The sequence below is a fragment of the Prosopis cineraria genome, unplaced genomic scaffold (genome assembly GCF_029017545.1).
Source record: "Prosopis cineraria cultivar Desert tree isolate PC_DT_omini unplaced genomic scaffold, ASM2901754v1 PC5, whole genome shotgun sequence".
In the NCBI taxonomy this organism is placed as follows: Eukaryota; Viridiplantae; Streptophyta; class Magnoliopsida; order Fabales; family Fabaceae; genus Prosopis; species Prosopis cineraria.
In genome coordinates this window covers 3,813,717-3,835,884 of record NW_026555336.1, presented here as the reverse complement: position 1 = coordinate 3,835,884, position 22,168 = coordinate 3,813,717, and the positions used below count along the sequence as shown (strand labels likewise).

General features: G+C 31.7%; 3 protein-coding genes across 3 annotated transcripts; all 3 read left to right on the top strand.

Moving 5' to 3' along the window:
• The first annotated feature begins 7,975 nt into the window (after window positions 1-7,975).
• On the top strand, window positions 7,976-10,649 carry LOC129311622 (subtilisin-like protease SBT1.7). Its single transcript, XM_054953986.1, is given in 2 exon segments — window positions 7,976-9,921; window positions 9,924-10,649. Coding segments are annotated over 2 exon segments (2,289 nt in total). The 5' UTR covers window positions 7,976-8,018; the 3' UTR covers window positions 10,310-10,649.
• A 4,624-nt stretch (window positions 10,650-15,273) lies between these two features.
• Window positions 15,274-16,611, top strand: LOC129311601 (probable membrane-associated kinase regulator 1). Its single transcript, XM_054953958.1, has one exon. It carries the CDS (start codon window positions 15,489-15,491, stop codon window positions 16,476-16,478), a length of 990 nt encoding a protein of 329 aa, XP_054809933.1. The 5' UTR covers window positions 15,274-15,488; the 3' UTR covers window positions 16,479-16,611.
• A 1,511-nt stretch (window positions 16,612-18,122) lies between these two features.
• Window positions 18,123-19,051, top strand: LOC129311474 (uncharacterized). The gene is made up of 3 exons (XM_054953799.1): window positions 18,123-18,281; window positions 18,461-18,553; window positions 18,668-19,051. The coding sequence occupies exons 1-3, from the start codon at window positions 18,123-18,125 to the stop codon at window positions 19,049-19,051; spliced, it is 636 nt and encodes a 211-aa protein (XP_054809774.1).
• The last annotated feature ends 3,117 nt before the right edge of the window (window positions 19,052-22,168 follow it).

The following is a 22,168-nucleotide window of genomic DNA, read 5'->3' as shown; positions in this document are numbered from 1 at the left end:
TATGAAATATTGTATAGTGATATTATCTTTTTTAGTAATCAACAAATTAGCAACGACATTAAACTTCTATCGAAAATCAATCACTTGAATAAAAGAAGCATTAGTTATAATATTAATTGAAAATCACCTGAATTTGGATGGATTAGATTCAACACTGATGGCACAGTTAACATTAATGACACCGCTACTTGTGAAGGCATTATCAGAGACGATAAATTGGATCAAAGGTTTTTTTTAAATATCTTAGCTATTAACCTAACACAACTGTTAAGCTTATGAGAATCTATGAAGGCCTTATCTTCTGTTGGAATGAAAAATTATATAAAGTTAATGTTCATTCAAACTTGATGGAAATATTATCTCTCATTGATTATAACTACTCTGAAAGTCATCTCCTATCAGACATCATTACAAAAATTAGAGATCTCATAATAAGGGATTGGATGATTATTTTTAACCACATTTATAGACAAGCAAATAAATATGCCAATTGCTTAGCTCGCTAGATATTTCATAATAATTTTGATATTACAATCTTCGATATTCCCTACATGTTTGTAGAAGTCTCTTGGCTTTAAACATGACTAAATCTTAATCTTTTTACATAATTTGTTATGGTCATGTATTAAAAAAAAATCATCTCCACGTTCTAACATGCTGGAAGTGATAAAAAGTTATAAAGTCGTTGCTTTTAAAAGTTATAATTGAGAATATATACAAAGAAAACCTCATATTTGGAATCTTTTTTCAAAAAAACTAAAATACCGGGTTCATGTAATAACTGTCGAAAAGGGTGATACAAGCAAGATAGTTCACGAAATAAATCAATCATCAACCTTCACATGTATTGTTAAACATTAAATGGGGCTTGATCAAAGACATAGAGATCGATTGCAAGCTTTTGTCCCAATTTGAATTATATTTATAAGATCTCAAGATCTAATTTCAAATAAGTTTAAGTAATAAACTCTAGCCTCTCACTTGGCTAGGAAGAAAATTAGAGAGGAAAAAATAATAGAAAGAAAAGCTCTAAAAAACAGTAAATTTTCTTAATTATTTTTAAAAGTTTTATGTTCTAATATTTTTCTCTCTCTATTCTTCTCCTATTTTAATCTAAATGTCCATTTGTATGCAATTCTTTGTTTTGGAATATTTTGTTCATTTCAACTGAGAACCCGAATCTTTCATTGATATATTTAAAATATGGTATATAGCTATCTTTTAAAAAATTTATTGGTAAAAAGGCTTCATAAATTTGAAAAATGCTAAAAAATATCCGGGTCTTTGGGTGTCGTTTCTTAAATCAGTGTTATGAAGAAAATGTCCCTCCGCCCTCCACCAATAATGCTGTCATCGTCAGCCTTTGAAATTCTGTCGTCACTCGTTAGTGCTGAAGTCAGTCGTTGGTCTATACATAGTAATGGTAGTCACTTGCGGATTGCAACTCATTATTTTAATAATATTTTTTTAATTAAAGTATATCTTTAATTTTTTAATTTTATACAAAGTTTTAATTTAATTCTGTAATTTTATAAATTATATTTTTAACCCTTTAATCTTAATATTATTATTTTTAAATAATTATTTTTTATTAATTATTATTATTTTAAAAAAATTAAACATAATATGTTAATATTTAAAAATATTTTGTTAATATTTAAAAAATTTATGTAAAAATTTATTAAAATAAAAGTAATAATGTTAGAATTAAAAGATTAAAAAGATATTTTATAAAGTTATGATATTAAAATAAAATTTTGTATAAAATTACAAAGTTAAATTTATATGTATATTTTTGATAATTTAACTAACTACCTCTCATGACCATAAACTTACAAATTAATAGCGAACAAAATATACTGCTCTTTATTAAATGCCAATGATGTCGGCCCCGCATTAGGGGAAAAGGAGAGAGAATAGTTCTATCCTCACACTAACTACAAAAATAGCAGCGAAGAAACCAAGTGATATTTTTTAAAAATTCATGAAACCTTTTTGTGTATAAAATATAAATCCCTTGGAACTTGGAAGGAACCATATCTCACGCTTCCCTGATATTTTAACAGGGGAAAACATTTATATACTTAAGTTTATATATTTAAAATATTTATGTTCAATTAAATTAAAGCTTTTAAATTTTTTATAAATTATTTTTTATAATAAATTATTTTCATTAATTAAATTAATATATTAAGATTAACATGTCATGATTTAATTTGATATAAGTAAATTAAATATATAAAGTTAAGTATATAAATTTTATTCTTTTGACAATTTGAGGTTCTGAATTGTCATTTCTGTTCTTTAATATCCTCATATGTCATTCTGGTGGATCAAAAAAGTTAAATAATAATCAAGAATTTGATAAGACTGTTATTTATAATCAAGAATTTTAAATTATTAAAATTCTAATAATAAATCATAGTCCTTATTTGAAGTAAAAACATATGAATTTAAAATTAAGACACCCTTGAGATTAATATTATGGGTTTGAACTATTGTTAATCTCAATTAAAAAAACATGATCTATACTTAAAAATTAGATTGACAACAGTTTTAATTCATTATAGTAATTTTATTAGTTCCAACTTATAACACCTAAGATTCTAGTTTTTTCAAGAGAGATTAACAATAATCTCAACCTAAGATTGTAATTTCAGTTATGTATTTTCTTTATTTTTCAAGTGATTTACATATATATTGACAAATATAAAAATTCATAAGTAATTAGCTTCATATTTAAAAGTAATTTTGATAAATTTTTAAGTGACTATCATATATTTATAAATACCTTTCAAAAGTTGTATAAGTAAATTTTAATTTTATATTGAGAAATAACTCATTCCTAAATATAATTTTTGATTTTTTCAATTAAAATTAATAGTAATTCCAACTCATAGTAGTAATTAATTCAGTAATGTTTTTTATTTTAAATTTATATATTTTAATTTTAAATAAGTATCATAATTTATTATTAGAATTTTAATAATTTAAAATTTTTAATTATGATTAATAATTTTATAAAATCCCTTAATTGTCATTGTCAAGCAGAGTCCTCCTTATGAAAGTTTGAGAATAAAATATTGCGTCCCACCTACCCGAGACAATGACAGATATTTAAATATGCCATAGGAAATGATATCGTGTTCATCATATTAATAATGCAGATTCATGTGCAATTCAAGGACACCATTGAAAATAATTATTATAGCCATATAATAGTAATCTATAGGGACACACTTCCTCCTGTTCCATTTTATACGGCATGGAGTAAGGTTGTAAAACCCTCAAGTTTAGCTAAACTCATAATGAAAATACAAGTACAGATAATAAAATTATAAAAATTTACTTTTATTAATAAATATTCATTAAAAATATATAATTAAAATATAAAATATGATCTTAATTTAATTTGAATACATTTTAAATATAAATTAATGAAATTAAATTCATTTTTATTGATAAATTATCATACTTAATATAGACATTTTAAAATAGGACAACTTATTTTTATTTTATTATTTTTTGTTAAAATTAGTTTTTTCCTTTTGAATTTTATTTTTCTTTGATTTATAAAGTATGCATCTAACTTGGTTAGCTTAGTAAAAAATCAATGAGTTTAATTTGCATCTAGTTTAAATTTATAAATGAGTTAATATTATTTTATAAGTTGAAAACATAAAAATGATAACGTCAGAGAGTAAACTAACTAGTTTAATCGAATTTGAATTAAGTTCAAATTTATAAGTAAATTAATATGATTTTAAAAGTTAAAAATATAAAAATAATAAATTCAAAAAGTTAATTCGATAGTTTGACAACAATGGCATGGAGTTATAGATTATTTTGGTTCTAATTACAAAGTACCCCTCTAATCCTATTTATATATTACTTCCAACATATTTTACCAAAATGAAGAAAAATCTTAAAATTTATTAACTTTATTTAAAAATTTAATAGATAGACTTTGCTCCTATTAAATGTACATACTTTGATAATATATTTTCTCTTTCTAACATTTAATGAGGAGTAAAAAAAATTGTAATAAAAATTTATTAATGTGACTATAAATAGGATAAAAAAATTTTTTGCCTTATAAATAAGGCCAAATGGAGTGTGTCTTTAATTTTTATCGCAAAATTCTTTTTTTACCCCATTTTGTATACATTAGTGAAAATTCTCTAGTTTTTCACTTAATTTTCCATAAATAAGGCAAAGTTAATACATTTGTAATCTGAGTTGATAAAGTTTAAGATCTTTTTAATTGAAATAAAGCATAGTACCTCCATTTTAAATTATAAAATAATTTAAGATAATATTGCATGCCAAAAAGTTCAAGGATGACATATCATGAGGTACTTTTTTTAAAAAAAAAATTAAGAATACCATTCATTTAATATGACTTTTCTTTAAATTTATAATCATTTTAAATATTTTTCTATTTAAAGGATAATATTAAAATAATTATTGATGAAATCTTATTTTTATCAAATAGTTTTATATTTTGAGACAATAAAATACCTCTAAAACTATTTTATAATTTAGGGTGTGGAGGGGTATTAAAAATAAGTTATAAATAAGATAAAAAGTAAATGTTCTCTCCGTTTAATATTATAAAATATTTTTAATCAAAGTATACACTCAATTAGTTAATTAATTGTTTTTAAATTAAATACTTGTTGTGTATTTATCCTTATTTAATAGAATGTCTTAATTAAAATTTTTTATTAATTACACAATACTGTCTAGCTAATTAAGGATATTGTTTTAAGAAAATCTTATTAATTATACCTTAAAAATTTAAAATACCTTATATTTTTTAACATGATATTTTAAAAAATGTCTTATAATACCTTTGTCACAAACTATAAGATACTTTTATACAAAAACATATATGTTAATAAAATTAATTAAATATATTTTATAACCTTATTTTTTTAAAATAAAAATGCAAATTTCAAAGTTACTCTTCACTTGATACTTTATTTGTGAAAAAATATTAATATTAGTATTAAAAAAAGCATTATTAATAAAGCTTTATTTTTGTCAAATTATCATATATCCTTAGATGTTGAATCTTCTACAAAAATATCTTAATAAATATGAGGACAAAAGTAGTAATATTGAATGGAATGAGTTCTTCTCAAAATGTTTAGACCACATATAATGGACCCTTTATCATGGTTGTAATTTTATTTGGTCAACATCTTACAAATAAGAGTATATCCTATCTTATCGAAACTTAAAATTTGTCTGCCATGGAAATATGCTAAAAATTTCTCTTACTTCGTGAACAAAGCCTCCTTTGTATGTTACATTTTCCATGAATCCATGAGACAAAGGGGACGCGAGTCGTCGATCAGGACCCAGTACCGACGCATCCCAAGGGGATAGGATAATACACAAAGATGATCCAATGCAAGTGCGCGTACGGTACCTGACTGGCCAATCGTACTCATATTCTCCAAAACTGAAAAACAGAAAAAATAAAAAGAGAGTTCCCATATATTTTATTTCTTATGTTATTTTTTATTTTGGAATATATGTAAATCGAATTTACTATATTTATATATTCAAAAGTTAAAAAAAATCATAAAAAGTATTCGTTAAGGGAAAATAAAGAAGTTATATTTTAATGATAGATGTTAGGTGTGAAGGATTTGATATATATTTTTTAATAATCTTATTAGGAAATTGTTAATTAAATTGATAGTAATATAAAAAATTATTGTAATAAAAATTGTATTTCTCTCTTTCTCATGGAGCATTAGAATTGAACTTTTTTATGCTAATAGAGAAAAAGCTTGACACACCACTCACGCTGCCCCCATAAAAGGATGCACGTGATTCTGGTCCACCTGGTACATAGGAACTTTACCTTTTCTTTTTTTCCCCCCTTTTCTTTCCTTTTTTTTTTTTTTTGTGGGAAAGTATCGCAAAACAAAGAAGTTACAGCCTCAATCGAGACAAAGTTAAACAAACCAATCTCATGGGCATCTTCATCAAGAATCCTCTCAAGACTGAAGTTCAGTTGAAGGGTTCTTCTGTATTTTATCAAATGAGAATTGCATGTTTGTTTCCCCTTGCAAAAGTAAATGCTTGTGCAACTTATATAGTAAACTCATTCTCATGTTACTTCAGTAAAATAGAACACAGAACCAAACATGTACAACACAAAAAAGAGGTTGCAAAACTTTTTTCTTTGCTTTCTTCTTGCCCAGTGGAACTTATTCCCAAATCCCAAAACAAAGACCCGTGAGATTGTTTTTTAAAAAAAAGAACGAATCACATGAAAACTATAATATCTTTCGTTATAAATTTCAGAAATTTATCATATTATGTTAGACGTAATTATCCCAAAATAATATGTTTGGCTGGCCGGTAAAAGACACAGCGAGAACGACCAAGAATGGGATATTTTATTGTTTAACGAAAGTAATTAGGTTAAATTAGGGTTTGTCTTATTGCCACAACAGATGAAAACCCGTGAATCATGTAACACGTTATAATTTACAAAAAGCAAAAACTTTGCTTTCAGAGCATGCACTTACCACCTTTATCCACAAAATGTTAGAAACGACGCCATTGGAAATTCAAGGTGGTAGGTTACAGAACCAGTTAGGTCAAAAAAGGTTACAGAACCGGCGCTACAAGCCAAAGCCAATTGGTATCTCCGGTCGCCTTCTAAAAATAAAAGATAATTAAAATTACAAGCTGTCTGGTTAGTTTATCAAATTTTATTCCTATAATTTTAATAATTTTAGTATAACTTAAATAAGTTATGATAATGTTCCTTTTAATTAGTAATATTATTATTGTAATTTTAGAGTATTTTTAAACAAATAAAATAATCTAACAATTTTTTTAACACGTAAAAAAAAATCTGAAACACCATATGTAAACAAGCGAAGAGATATAGTTTTAGACTTTTAGGTGAGATGCAAAGTAACAAAAAGTTTACTGTTTTTAATATTTGCTATATTTTTATTATTTAAACAAAGTTAAAGGATTGCCATTCCCCCGTTATTCACGTCTGTGTCTCATCTTTCTCTATACGTACTTTAACAATTTAGTTCAAACCAAACCATAACCATTGTCCATTGATTGAAGAAGGTGCAGAAAATTAATAGATGAGTGCCAGATGGATAAACAGAAAGCACGGACCGCCATGGAAGAAATTAAAAGCAAATATGTCATGTTATGGATCAGAGAATTAAGCGGTTTCATTTCTGATCCCACAATCCTATCCCACACAGCCACACTCGCGTATGGTGTATGTCTGTCTGTGACTGTGACCCTGACTGTACCGTGTTTGTCTCGATGAAAATCATGAAATAATTCAGTGAACCAGACAACGACCCACCGCTTCCCAATTCTCTCTCTTCACACTTTCGCAACTACAGTCACGTTAAAAAAAAAAAAAAAAGAGGGTTTCTATAATTATTTTTTAAAAAATTAATCTTTAAATACTTCAATTTTTAAATTACTTATAACTCAATTTTTTAATTATGACTTGCTGTGATTCAGTCCTTTAATATAACTCACCTATGACTCAATCCCTCAACTTTTGAATCACTTACAAATGAGTCCCTTAACTTTTGTTAATTTTTTTTCATGTTAGTTTATATCTCATATTAATGAATAAGAAGAGGGTATTTTAAAATAATTTATGAGTATTTTTTTTCCTCTTATTTGATAAAAAAATTTTAAAAAAAAATTAAAAAATAAGGATTAAGTTATAGGTAAATCAAAAGTTGAGGGATTGAGTTGCAGCAAGTTATAATTGGGGGATGAGTCACAGCGAGTTATAATTAAGGAATTAAATTATAAGTGAATTAAAAGTTGAAGGATTAAAAGATTAATTTTTTTAATTTTTTTAATTTTTTCCCGCGTTAGTTTTGAGTTCACTCTTCCGCGTAAGAGCCACGTATTAGTTTTCTCTTATAAAGTTAGCTACTTCGAGACGTTAGTCTCACAGTCTCACTCCAAACTTGGCAGAGTGAGGAAAAGAAGCAGCCATGGAGACGTTTCGCAAGTATCTGGTTGCAGCATTCGTAGCTCTGAATCTCTTCAGTGTGTCCATGGCGGCAACAGAGAAGAAGGAGGAGGTCCTGAAGAATACTTACATAGTACATGTGTCAAAATCCGAGATGCCAGAAACTTTCGAGCACCATTCAGCCTGGTACGAGTCGTCTCTCAAATCAGTATCAGCCTCAGCTGAAATGCTCTATACCTACGATGCTGCGATCCATGGCTTTTCCACAAGATTAACGCCCGAAGAAGCTCGATTGCTCGAGAGCCAATCTGGAATCCTGGCAGTGCTACCAGAGACAAGGTACGAGTTGCACACGACTCGGACCCCTGAGTTTCTCGGGCTCGATAAAGAAGCCGAGTTCTTCCCGGACTCAAGCGCGCCGGGCGAGGTGATTGTCGGAGTTTTGGATACCGGTGTTTGGCCGGAGAGCAAGAGCTTCGATGATACAGGACTAGGACCCATCCCCAGTACCTGGAAAGGCGAATGTGAAACAGGTACCAATTTCACTACCTCAAGCTGTAACAGGAAATTGATTGGAGCGAGGTATTTCTCAAAGGGCTACGAGGCTACCTTGGGTCCAATCGACGAAAGGAGGGAGTCGAAATCTCCGCGAGACGATGATGGCCATGGGACTCATACTGCGAGCACGGCTGCCGGATCGGTGGTTCAGGCTGCAAGCCTCTTCGGGTACGCTGCTGGGACGGCGCGTGGGATGGCCACGCGCGCCAGAGTCGCTGCCTATAAGGTTTGCTGGGCGGGAGGCTGTTTCAGTTCTGATATATTGGCGGCCATCGAGAGGGCCGTCTCGGACAACGTCAATGTCCTTTCCTTGTCGCTCGGAGGTGGGATGACCGATTATTACAGAGACAGTGTGGCGATCGGATCTTTCGCTGCAATGGAGAAAGGGATTTTAGTCTCTTGCTCCGCAGGAAACGCGGGTCCCAATGAGTACAGTCTCTCTAACGTAGCACCATGGATAACTACCGTAGGTGCAGGCACACTGGATAGAGATTTTCCTGCTTTTGTTAGTCTTGGCAATGGTAAAAATTATTCAGGGGTATCTCTTTACAGAGGTAACACTTTGCCAAATTCTCCGATTCCAATTGTATATGCTGGAAAGGTCAGCCATGCGTCAAATGCGAATTTGTGCATGATGGGTACATTGAAGCAAGAAGATGTTGCTGGCAAGATAGTATTGTGCGAACGTGGAGTTAGTGCTAGAGTGCAGAAAGGGGCAGTAGTTAAATCCGCCGGAGGTTTGGGCATGGTCTTGGCGAACACGGCCACTAACGGTGAAGAACTGGTGGCGGATGCCCATCTTCTGCCGGCGACGGCGGTGGGCGCGAAAGCTGGCGAAGCCATTAAGAACTATGTTCTTTCCGATCCGAAGCCGACGGTCAGGATATTGTTCGAGGGAACCAAAGTTGGCATCCAGCCGTCACCAGTTGTTGCGGCCTTTAGCTCCCGGGGTCCCAATACCATCACCCCGGACATACTGAAGCCTGACTTCATCGCGCCAGGTGTCAATATTCTAGCGGGATGGTCAAAAGCAGTGGGTCCTACTGGATTAGCCGTTGATAGCAGGCGCGTGGATTTCAACATCATATCCGGCACATCCATGTCCTGCCCTCACGTGAGCGGCTTAGCGGCTTTGATCAAAGCGGCTCACCCAGAATGGAGCCCAGCCATGATTCGATCGGCGCTCATGACCACGGCTTACACAACTTACAAAGACGGGACGAAGTTGAAAGACAGTTCAACAGGAAAACCCTCCACACCGTTCGATCACGGGGCAGGACACGTGGACCCCGTAGCAGCCATTAATCCAGGACTCGCCTATGATCTCACAGTAGATGATTATCTAGACTTCCTTTGTGCGCTGAACTACCCGCTGCACACGTCACCATCTTGGCGAGGAGACAGTTCTCGTGCGACGCAAGCGAAAAATACAGTGTGACCGCACTCAATTACCCATCATTTGCGGTGGTCTTTCCATCACTTGGTGGGACCAGTGTAGTTAAACACACGCGGACTCTTACAAACGTGGGGACCGCTGGAACATACAAGGTGTCGGTGACGTCAGATTCTCCCAACGTTAAAATCTCAGTCGAACCAGAAGTGTTGGATTTCAAGGAAAAGGAGAAAAAGTCGTACACGGTTACGTTCGCGTCATCGGGTTCGACACCACAGACTCAGTTCGGATTTGGTCGCTTAGCATGGTCCGATGGAAAGCACGTTGTGGGAAGCCCAATCTCATTTAGCTGGGGAGGATAGGAAGTTCTGGATTCTTTGTTCCATATTCTATAAGAAGGTTGATCAAAGGTTCATCACTCACTCGAAGAGGAGTGTGCGTGGTGTGCTTGATTGGCTAGCTTGTTATATTTGAATCTGGAAAAAGAACTGTTAAGGTTTTATGTTGTTCAGGTTAAACGGAGCTGGCATGTTTGTTCCTGGGAGAAACGGCAACATATGTTTGGTTTTGGCCTATGTTATTGTCTTCCAGTGTACATGTGAATCTGCTGCCTTGCTAGTTAATTCTGATATTGTAGTTAGCCCTTTATTCTGTTTTTTGGAAGTCCAAAGCTCAATGAATAAAGAAATGGGTTGGCTGATACTGAAAGCGAGAAGACATTAATGAAAATCTGTGTGGATCCCAGCTTGTAGTGAGTGGCTGAATAAGGGAGTGGATGTTTCCCAGTTTTCTTTCGCTATTCCTTTTCTTTTTGATCAAGTCGACTAATATCCTAACTAACTTCCACTATGTTCATTATTGCACTTGTGAATTTGGAAGGAGAGGCTGCCACGACATATATCGGAGTTGGCTTTGCCGCTTCTCCTTTGCTCCACTGTATCAAGAAGAAAATCTGGAATGTTTAGATTAAAAATAAATACTTGGAAAACTTTTAAAAAAATAAATTGTAATAAATCTGATAATCAATTTAGACGGCCTAAATTTGTATTACTAAACTTAAAATTTATAAAAAAAATTAATAAATCTACTCATCACCAATCTGAATGGTATGAGTTTAATCTGAATGGTGTAATTTAATATTAATTTTTTATAATTTTTGTTAATATTTTATTTTAATAAATATAAAATAAAAATAAAAACATCAAATTTAAACCATCTAAATTAATCTAAACAGTCGAAATTTTATCCTTACTATTGTAGAGCATAGGAGGAGAGGCGCAAAGTTAACTCCCGAAATATCACAGGGAGAATGGCACTTGGATCTTTGACCAAAAAAAGGAAAGAATGATATTTAGATACTTTCTAAAAAAACTTGATATTTTGATCCCTTTGAATGTATACATTCACAGCAGTTGACAACTATGTCACATCATATCAACAACACATTCATGCACATAGTAATTTGAAGAAAAATGTAGTTTTGGTTTCATGACTTTTTTTCAATTATCCATTTAATTCATTAGTTAATTCAAAACAATTTAATTCTTATAATTTTTTAATTCATTACAATTTAATTTTTATAATTCCTTAACTCATTACAATTGAACTACTAAAATTTATATTATTCATAATTTTTTCACTAGCTACTATGTAACAAAAAGTCCTTAATTCTCCCATATAACTGTTCCATGTCTCTGTTGGTTTTTTTCCCCTTATCAATACATATAATTTTATTTTAATACAAGAACACGACTAACCATGCAAAAAGAAAAGTTCAAATTATTGTTAACATAGTACAATTTCTACAACCATAAGATGAATCATTAAAAATCTTAATAATAAGAAGATTGTTGTTAGAAGTTTGTTGGAAAAGTTAATCTGCAAGTTTATTAACTTTTCTAAACATACGATTGAAAATAATTATTCAACTTCATGACAAAATTTTTAATTTCGTTGACAGGTGTTGGCCAGGGAATGATTGGTTTGGTGGTGAAGTTGCTCCAAATAAACATGAGAGAATATATATATATAATTTTTAAAATATATAACATGATGTGGCCTTAAACTTATCTCGAATCCTACACCGTGCATGGAAAAATATCAATGATTTCTGAGAAGAAGCAAATGAAATTTTAGGCCCCAGAGATTGTGTCCTGTTGGGTAGGTCAACTACTACATTGAATTGTGTTGTTGTTGGTTGGGTAATTTCGTGGGCCGTACAAAATTTTGAGAATCTGAACACACAATGAGATCTATATTTAATGGTTTGGTTGATTCGTTGGTGCCAGAAGGAAGGGGCGATTATTTCCCAATCTTTGTTTTTCTTCCTGAAGATATGAATTTCCATGGTTGATGCATCGTTATTCTATTTGTATTTGGGCACGCGAATCAAATATACGCGATGATCAAATTCTAGCGGAATCCAAAGACAGAAAACGAGATTGATTTTTTTATTAATTCAATTTTACATCATTTTCGTTATTTTGCTAAACAGAAAGCAAAGAAAATTTAAATCAAATACAGCACACAAGTCCCTTTTATTTATTACTCCCTCCGTTAAAAAATATAAAATATTTTTTAAAGAATTAAATGTTTAAAAATATAAAATATTTTTAATCTTTGAAAATATAATTATTGTCTTTTTTTAAAAGTGCTCCTATTGACAGTGACTTTATATTTATTATGGAGTGTTTAATAAAAATAAATATAAAAAAATAAAGTTAGTTTGAAAGTAAATAAAAATTTTATTAGAAGAGTGAGATTCAGTTTAAAATACTTTATATTTTTAAATGGAGGGAGTTCATTCGCACTTGAACAAGCTAATATATATCTATATATAAATACAAATAGTTTAAATGCGATAATGAAACAATAAATGCAAATATGAAGCACATTAATGTACTTCTTTCTGTCTCAGAAGTATGAGATATCTGTATTCTTCTTAAATGTAGAGTAGAGGTCGGTCATAAACTTACGCTAGCGAGAGTTCAAGGGACCAAGTGATTAAACATCCTGGGTGGCAGCTGAGGGGTAAAATCCGCGTTTATTCGACCGGTTGAGTTTGTTGTGTGAAAAAAAAAAACACAAAGAAATGAAAAATTAAAAGGAAACAGGCATTTCATTTTTTCTTGAAAAAAATTAATTTGGATATTAAAGATTTGGCCCTCAGCTCTGCATAAATTTGAATCCCTGCGTTGATATATAACTTGATATAGAGATATTATTAAAAACTCAAATTTCAAATGTTCATAACCCATTACACAGAATTTTCACTTCTAGTTATTATAATGACTTGACCATGGGGTTAATCTATTGGTACTTAACATTTCGTTCATTATATGAGAAGAAATACATCCATATGCTTGCAAAATAAGGAACCTAATTTTTCCATCTGCATTATTATTTCAATCTATGAAAAATAATTGTTCTGAATGAATTTCAGTTTCAGCTATTTAGATAATATTCATTTATGATTAACATAATACAAACGATCCCAACAAAAAAAAAAGATAATACAAATTATTAAAATTTCTGTAAATGATTTATTACTTGTAAATTTAGGAAATCTCTATTTCTTTTTCTGCAAAATAAATACTATGAATGTACTTATTATTTACTATTAGAAATATTAAATAACAACAGAAGTTTTACGCTTCAAATCTTGTGCAAAGTAGTTATTAATTTTCTTAATACACTTATTAATTTATCAATATCATTTATAAATTACATTAGTTTGTCAAACAATTAGTAACATTAGTTGTTAATTTGTTAATTTTACTTACTAATATATTAATATCAATTATAAATTATAAGACATGTCAATAATTTATAACTAATATTAGTAAATTATAAGATTTGTCATTAATCTACAATTGATAATAGAAAATTAATAAGTGAAGTTAGCAATTTAATAATTAATATTACTGTTTATGATTGAACATCTGATGTCGAGTCTTATATAATTATTAACATATCAACTTGTGTAATTTGCAATTCATATTCGTAAATTAACAGGTGAATTAAAAAAATTAATAAATAGTGATTCTGCATAACAAATGAAGGGTATTTTAATTTTTTTACCATCAAAATTCTTTTAACATTTCTTTCCTAAACTAAACTAAAATTTCAAAAAAAAAAAAATTTAGATCTACCTACAATTAACTCTCTACTGTAATCTTTAACTAAAATTCTTCCAATGTTTTATCCTATCCTAAATAGATATTCATATTATTTTAAAAAATTGTGTTTTTCACTTTAAGTTGTAATTATTGTAACTCAATAATTAAATTTAGATTGTGTATTTGGAGTTTATCATTGTTTACTTGTATTGTTTTAGACTTAAGAAGGTAATTTGATAAATGATGTGTTAGATTTAAGGGTTGTTTTTTTTTTTTGGTCTCTTGTAGTTGGCTTGTTACTTTGTTTGTTTTATATTTTTATTATCCATTTGCTCGTTGTGTTAGTTTCAGATGAAAAAAGTGTATTCAATTATTCTGAATTTGAATATGTAACATCATTAGAGTTACAGATATATTGGTTGATTAATTCTTACTTCTCTCTTTCTTTCTTCCGCTCTTTGTTTTCTTTATCAGGATTTTTCGGTCTCATCCCTATTCTAAACTGGACAACACAACTCTAGAAAAAAGACATGAGATGAAAATTTGATCATGTTCCTTTTTCAGCGTGAAACACAGATAGGACTATGCCAGTCATTTGCGGTCCCATGAACGCTTCTAACTTTCATTTGTTGGTAAATTTCACCTAAATGAGTTGTAAAATTGGTTTATGATTAGTAATTACTAAGGATTATGACAAGTGGATGAACAATTATGAATCTGCACCGTCACCTACCAGAACAAATAAATTCTTCTACCACCACCTATTCACTTTACTCTCATTTTCACCAATCCGCCAAGATCAGCTTCTGCCTTCCACGTTAAGATACATTACTTTTAAGAAACTTTAAAATATTTTAAGACTAGAGTCCAAGATGAGTCTCCCAGCTTTCTTCACTCATAGACCATACAATACACCCGACGAGTGAAAGTGACGGTTGTTATGGATGTTTCGTTATTGTATTTGAACTAAAGATTTACCGTCGCTTTTAAATTATGATTGATGTGTTCAATTTCAAAGGGCACAATGGACCCCACGCGCACTTTGAGGCATGCCTAACGGAACAAGCCCACCCGCTTGAATTCATCCATAAGATTGGCATCAAAAGCGACTGCAGAAGCGAACTGGTTCCGTTAATGGCCGGCCCAAATCCCACACTGTTCCTTTCTTCACTTCCAAACAATAAAAATTCCATTTTTTTGGGCCACCACTAGCATGCATCTCTATCCTCTGCTTCTTGCTTTTGTGCTCCATCGTCACCATTATTCGCTTTACTCCTCTTTATATTCCACACGTCTCTCTCTCACTCTGTCATCCACATCCTTCGTCCCTTGTTCAATTTTCTTCGTCCTCACTGTAAGTTCTTGTTCTTATTTTAACCTTTAGCATTCAACAGTTCCGAACCCAGCTCGTATCGTTCCTGATATGGCTGCAAAAAGTATCAGGGGAGAGCATGAAGCTTCTAATTCTGAGAAGAAAGAAGATGATGAGCCATCAACAGCAACAGCAGAGGAAGAAGAAGATGAAGAAGCATTGTCGTTGTGTGATCTTCCTGACAATTTGAACAAAGAAGAGGACCAAGCAAGGAAAGCAGATTCCTCTCAACAACCCGTTGAGGCTCAAGAGGAATTTGATTTCCTCTTATGGGGTGGTCCCTTTTCCAAAGAATCGGAAATGTGTGTTGCAGATGAAGTATTCTTCCAAGGACAAATCCTCCCTTTACGTAAATCCTTCAGCTCCGATGCTTCTCGGTTACTACCAGCCGGGTTCAACCGGTCCGAATCATCGAGATCCGGCTCTGTGACGAGCGAGTTTAGAAGCAGTACCAGTAGAAGCAGCAGTATTGGAAGCCAGAATTCATCAAGTAGCATTAGCTCCACCAACAGCATTACAAATCCAGAAATCTCCAAACCCAGACCTCGAAATCAGTTTCACACGCATCCAAGTCCAAGGCCTCAATTAAAGGCATCAAATTCAAGACAAGTAAGCTTCTGTCATTTGAATAGAAAATCAAAATCATCAGCCTGGGACTTTTTCCGTTTGGGTGTAGCTCCGGCACCGGAAATAGGATTGCAAGATCTTAAAGTTCGTTGTACCAATAAATCTTCTGTAAGTCGCAATAGCAGTAACAGTAGCAGCGACAGGAGTAATCATAGTTTCAGACAGACTGCAGCGGGGAAAGGCAGTGGATTCTTGAGAGGTTGCAAGTGTTCGGTTGAAACGGTGCCGTTCGACATTATGATTACGAAAAACGCCAAGAAGACAGAAAGTACAACGCACGCCATGAAAGAAAAAGCGAAGCAGAAGCAGAGGAGGAAGGCAATGTCACGTCATCGAACGTTTGAATGGATAAAGGAGCTTTCGCATGCAAGCCAGGGCTACAACGAAGAGGAAGCTTTGCTAGCAAACTCATGACATTATATAATAATATTGTTATTATGTAATTGAACCTAGTTTATGGGCTGCCTTTGTGGCGTTTGGTTTCTTTAATTTGAATTATTCTATAATATTGTAGGGTTGGCTCAGTGATCAAGATCTGTCTCTCACATTCTCGAGGATGAAGCTGTTACATCGTTTTTTTTTTCTTGTCTTATTAATTAGTGGCAAGTTTATGATTGAGGTTAATTATGGTAAGATATTAAATAAGGAGTAAGATGCGTGGTGGTGACTGGGTGGAAGATGATGATAAGCCCCAACATCAGTGGAGAAATTTTGGTTGCTTATGGTTGTCATGATTAAAGTGTGAACTTCGATGCTCTTTATGTGTTAGTGGGAGCATGCAAAAATACTACTAGGATTTGAGAACTGCTCATGGTCACGCGAGGGCACCAGAGGGAGAAACAAAGAGAGAGGCAACATGGGAAAGTCATGCACTGTAGAAAAGGGAGAAAAGAACCAAAGTAAAGTACTGTATGTAGGTGGAAAAGATGGTTTTTCAAAATCGGTATCTTATTGTTGCAAATAAGCCGAGATAATCAAATATGATATAATAATTCAAACTTTATATATTGTATATTGAATTACTGATACAATTTGTGGAATTGAAAAAAAAAATATAAAAGGGGGGCTATATGTATAATTTTCATATTTTCCTTATACTCCATCACTGTAAAAGGTTTTAACTATCTCATTAAAATTAAAGAGTGACGTTAAGTTATTAATTTCGTTTGAAAATAAGAAAAACATCGTATTTGAACCTTATAGTTTTATTGAGTTTTGTTTTTAATTTTTTATATATTTTTTTAATATTTTCAATCTCTATAGTTTTAAAAAAATTGGGTGACTTTTATTTTTCAGGTTCCTATAATTTTCATTTTTTTTCAATAGTTTTAATCTCTACAAGGATTAAAATCCTGAAAAAAATATAGAAATTAAAAGAAAAATTCAATGAAAATATAGAAACTAAAGATTAAGTTTTTCCTTGAAAATATAATAATTTTTCTATTTTATTCTTATTTAATTAAAAAAATTTTAAATTTACATTACATTCTTCACTCATGTTTAACGAGCTTAAACAAGGGTAATATTAAAAAATGCCATTAAAATCACATTAAGTATTTTATATTAACCATTAAAGAATTTTTTAGAAGGCATGTTATAACAAGTATCCAGAGAATATGTTGCTTCTCTCTTTCCATTGTATGATTCTATTAGTATAAAAGATTTGATCTAGAACCAACAATAATTAAATTGAGTGAAAGAAACATGATTACTTGTACTCCTAATCCTAAACAAGACTGAGGGTTCTAATCTTATGGATGAAAAAAAATCATGTTCAAATTGCTATTCTAATTAGGCTCAACAATACTTAAATTTGATCAGGTAGCCAGAATTGGATTTCAAATTATTGAGGATATGTGAGGGTTATTTTGTATTTGTCTATTGTATTAAATATGTTTAGTTATGTGGTTTAAGTTAGACTTAACCATATGCCTTTTATTTTGCTTTCAGTTTTGTATATATAGATGCTATATCGAATATTTTGTTTTAATGCAATCAAATTATTAGTTTTGCATTCCCTGTTCATTGGTTGTAGTTTGGAGGCCCACTGTCTTTAACATGGTATCATGGGCAAGGTCATTTACTGAAGTTTCAAGAAGTGGATCAGATAATCAAGAAACCCGATCCATTGAGGTATTTCCACAAGTACAGGATGTTAAGTTTCAGGACATCAGCTATGGTGCTGATCTCATCGATCTAACAGCTCCATTTCATGATGTGTATCTTCTATCCCTGCCTTGATCCTCTCTGTTCTTGGTCGTTGATTCTTGATTCCCCCTCAATAAACCTTACCAATCTTGATTGTCGTAAACCCAACCATAGTTGAAGAGCAAAAGAACACCAGCAACATTATCGACTTCTCTTATCATCTTTATTTATACCCTTCGTACGCACAGGCAATGTCGCTTGTCCCTCATATCCTCACTAGACCAGAAAACTATGCGATATGGTGTAGATCCATGAGGATCGCATTGCTTGGGAAGAATAAAGTAGGTTTTATTGATGGATCTTGCACAAAAGAGTTGCAGGAGATATCACTTCGTCTACAATAGGAAAGATGCAACGCTATGGTGTTATCTTGGTTACTTAACTCTGTGTTAAAGGATATGGGAAATGGACTTCCATATGCACAGACTGCATTCCATATTTGGACAGATCTAAAAGAAAGATTTCACAAAGTCACCGGTTCAAGAATCTTTGTAGTATATCGTGAGATTAATTCCCTAGTTCAAGTTTCTTTGACTGTTTCAAGCTATTATACGAACTTGAAAGAATTATGGGAGGAGCAATCAGTATTAGTTGCCATCCTGACATGCAAATGTGAAGTTTCAAAGGTGTATGTTGACTTAATCCAGCAACAATGTCTTCTCCAATTCCTTATGGGGCTTAGTGAATCATATGGACAGGGAAGAAGTCAAATTCTCTTAATGTCTCCTCTCCCTTTTGTGAATCAGGCATACAATATGATCATGAAAGATGAGATGTAGAGGACTATTGTTGGATCTAATAAATCATCTCTTATAAAAGGAAGTGTGATAGCGATAAGAAGAAGACAAGGACATGGAAGAGGTCGTGGTCATAGTAACTCTTCTTTGGAATACTCTTACTATCACAGACGAGGACACCTTAAGGAGAGCTATTATGAAATTATTGGATTTTTAGATAATTTCAAAGGAGCTAAGAGTAAACGATCTTAAGAAAGCAAGCTAACTTAAGAGAAAAGTAAAGATGCTAACAGTGTCAATGAGGTAGAACAAACTGTGGTGCCTGCATTCACACAAGAGCAGTACGATCAAATCCTACAATTGCTAAGGAAGGGCTCAGAGAACATTGTGCATGCTCTCACAGGTACAGGTTTGCATAATTCTCTTAATTTTAAATCTAAAATACATTGGATTTTGAATTCTAAAGCTACCATTCATATGGTGAGTGATTTGAAATATCTAGATTCTTATAGAGAATATACTAATCTTGTGAGAAACATTAAGACTCCTAATGATCAGAGAGTCCCAATTACTCATATAGGAACTATATCATTAGGAAGGATAAAATTCAAAGATTTATTATATGCTCTTGAATTGTGTTTCAATCTAATATCTATACCTAGGTTGACTAAAGAAGAGAACTGTATGGTAGCCTTCTATCCTGACATGTGTTTGGTGTAGGGCCTTCTAGATGGCAAGATGAAAGCAATTAGTAAATTGTTAGAAGGATTATACATTTTGATTGTTAACACTTTTATTGTTAATGCTGTTGAAAGCAATGTAGATAATGAATTTAGTGATGAATATTATGGCATTATAGACTAGGCCATCTTTCTTTTCTTGTTATGAAACATTTACACTTGTTAAAGGATAATATTCATATGAATAATAAAATTAGCGAGATGTGTGTTCAGTCAAAGCAAACAAAGTTTTCTTTTCCTTCTAGCTCTATTAAAACTCAATGTTGTTTTGAACTATTGCATATGGATGTATGGGAACAATATAGAGAATCCACACATCAAGGTCATCAGTATTTGCTTACCATTGTTGATGATTTTTCTAAGGCTACTTGGGTTTTCTTGTTGAGACATAAGAATGAAGCTGTTTCTCCTATTAAGCATTTTGTGGCATATGTTCTAGACCAATTCTTTGCCTCTATTAAAAGAAATAGGATAGATAATGGAAAATAATTTTTGAGTAATGAACCAAAATTTTTGCTTGAAAATAAAGGGATTTTACATGAGACAACTTGTCCCTATACTCCAGAGCAAAATGGAGTGGTTGAGAGAAAACATAGAACAATTTTGCAAGTGTCTAGGTGCCTTGTCTCACAATCTGGAGTTCCTATTATTTATTAAGGTGAATGTATTCAGATGGCTGCATATTTGATAAGTAGAATTCTATCAAGAATTCTATAGTTTAAAGCACTATATGAACTAGTTTATAATAAGCCGCCTGATTTTAGTATGTTAAAGATTTTTGGCTCACTTGTCTTTGCCACTGATTTGACTATTACTAATAATTTTAAATCTAGATCTTTTCCTTGTGTTTTTGGGTTATCCCAAGAATCAAAAGGGATTTATTCTACTTGATCTAAGAACTAACCGTTTATTTTTATCTAGACATATCAGATTTATTAAGAGTAAGTTCCCTTTTAAGGATGTCAAGGATTCTAAACAAAATGAGGCTTAACAATATTTTGATAAAACATTCTGATATAGTTCTAATTTTCTCCAATCTGAAAATAAAGAAGATAACTATTGTTTTTCCGATCCTATGCCTGAAACGTGTCCTGAATTAAATAAATTAGGAGAGCCATATTTTATTGAGAATAATGACATAACTAAATCTAATGATTAAGAGGAATAAAGGATAAGACTAGTTAGGGATAAAAGGCCACTTGTTTGGTCCAAGGACTATATTTGTTCCACTTGTGATACTTTTAATATTAAGTATCCTTTATATAAGCAAATATCTTATGATTCTATATCTAAATCCCATAAGTGCTTTCTTTCATCTATTGATTCTAACGTAGAACCTAGAAGCTATCAAGAAGCTATTAAAGATAAGAAGTGGGTAGAAGCAATGAATATAGAATTGCAAGCACTGGAACAAAACAAGACTTGGAATATAGTTAAGCTACCTAAGGGTAAGAAACTAATAAGGTCAAAATGGGTATATAAAATCAAACACAGGGCAGATGGAAGCATTGAGTGCTATAAGGCTAGATTGGTAGCTAAGGGGCATAGTAAAAAAGAAGGTGTAGATTGTCAAGAGACTTTTTCACCAATCCAAAAAATGGTTATTATTAAGACTGTGCTTTCCTTAGCTGCTTAACATAACTGGATTTTGCATTAGATGGATGTCTATAATGCATTTTTACAAGGAGATCTTAATGAGGATGTTTATATGATTATCCCACAGGAACTAATAGTAAAGGGGAGAATATGGTTTGTAAATTAAATAAATCTTTATATGGATTAAAACAGGCATCAAGACAATGAAATTATAATCTAACACAAGATCTTAAATTTGGTGGTTTTAATCAAAGTCTGCATAACTATTCACTATTTGTAAAACATTTTAGTGATGGAATCGTGTTAATCTTTGTATATGTGGATGATTTACTAATTACTGAAAGTTCTTAAATTGGTATTTAACAAACAAAAATTCTTGCATAGCAAGTTTAGAATAAAGGACCTTGGTGTTTTGAAATATTTTTTGGGAATAGAAGTTGCTCGTTCTAGAAAGGGAATAATAATGAATCAAAGAAAATATGTGTTGGATTATTATTTACAGATATGAGTGGGTGTAAACCATTGAGAATGCCATGGCTCCTAACTTGACACTCACAGCATATGAAGTAGGGAGAAATAAGAGGAAAGAGCTTTTGAAAGATCTTGGAGAATATAGAAGACTAATAGGTAAGTTGATTTATTTGACTAAGACTCACCCTGATTTATCTTTTTTTGTGCAGAACTTGAGTCAATTCATGCAAAATCCTACAAAGGCACACATGGCTGCAACTAAGAATGTGCTGAGATACCTCAAGTACAAACTGAGACTTGGAATATTGATTAGTTCCAAAACAGATTTAACATTAGGATGTTTTTGTGATTT

Coding starts and splice junctions, on each gene's coding strand:
- LOC129311474 (XM_054953799.1), top strand. CDS start 18,123: ATGGTATCATGGGCAAGGTCATTTACTGAAGTTTCAAGAAGTGGATCA. Junction 18,282..18,460: donor TAACAGCTCCATTTCATGAT/GTGTATCTTCTA, acceptor TCGTACGCACAG/GCAATGTCGCTTGTCCCTCA. Junction 18,554..18,667: donor CATTGCTTGGGAAGAATAAA/GTAGGTTTTATT, acceptor TCTGTGTTAAAG/GATATGGGAAATGGACTTCC.
- LOC129311601 (XM_054953958.1), top strand. CDS start 15,489: ATGGCTGCAAAAAGTATCAGGGGAGAGCATGAAGCTTCTAATTCTGAG.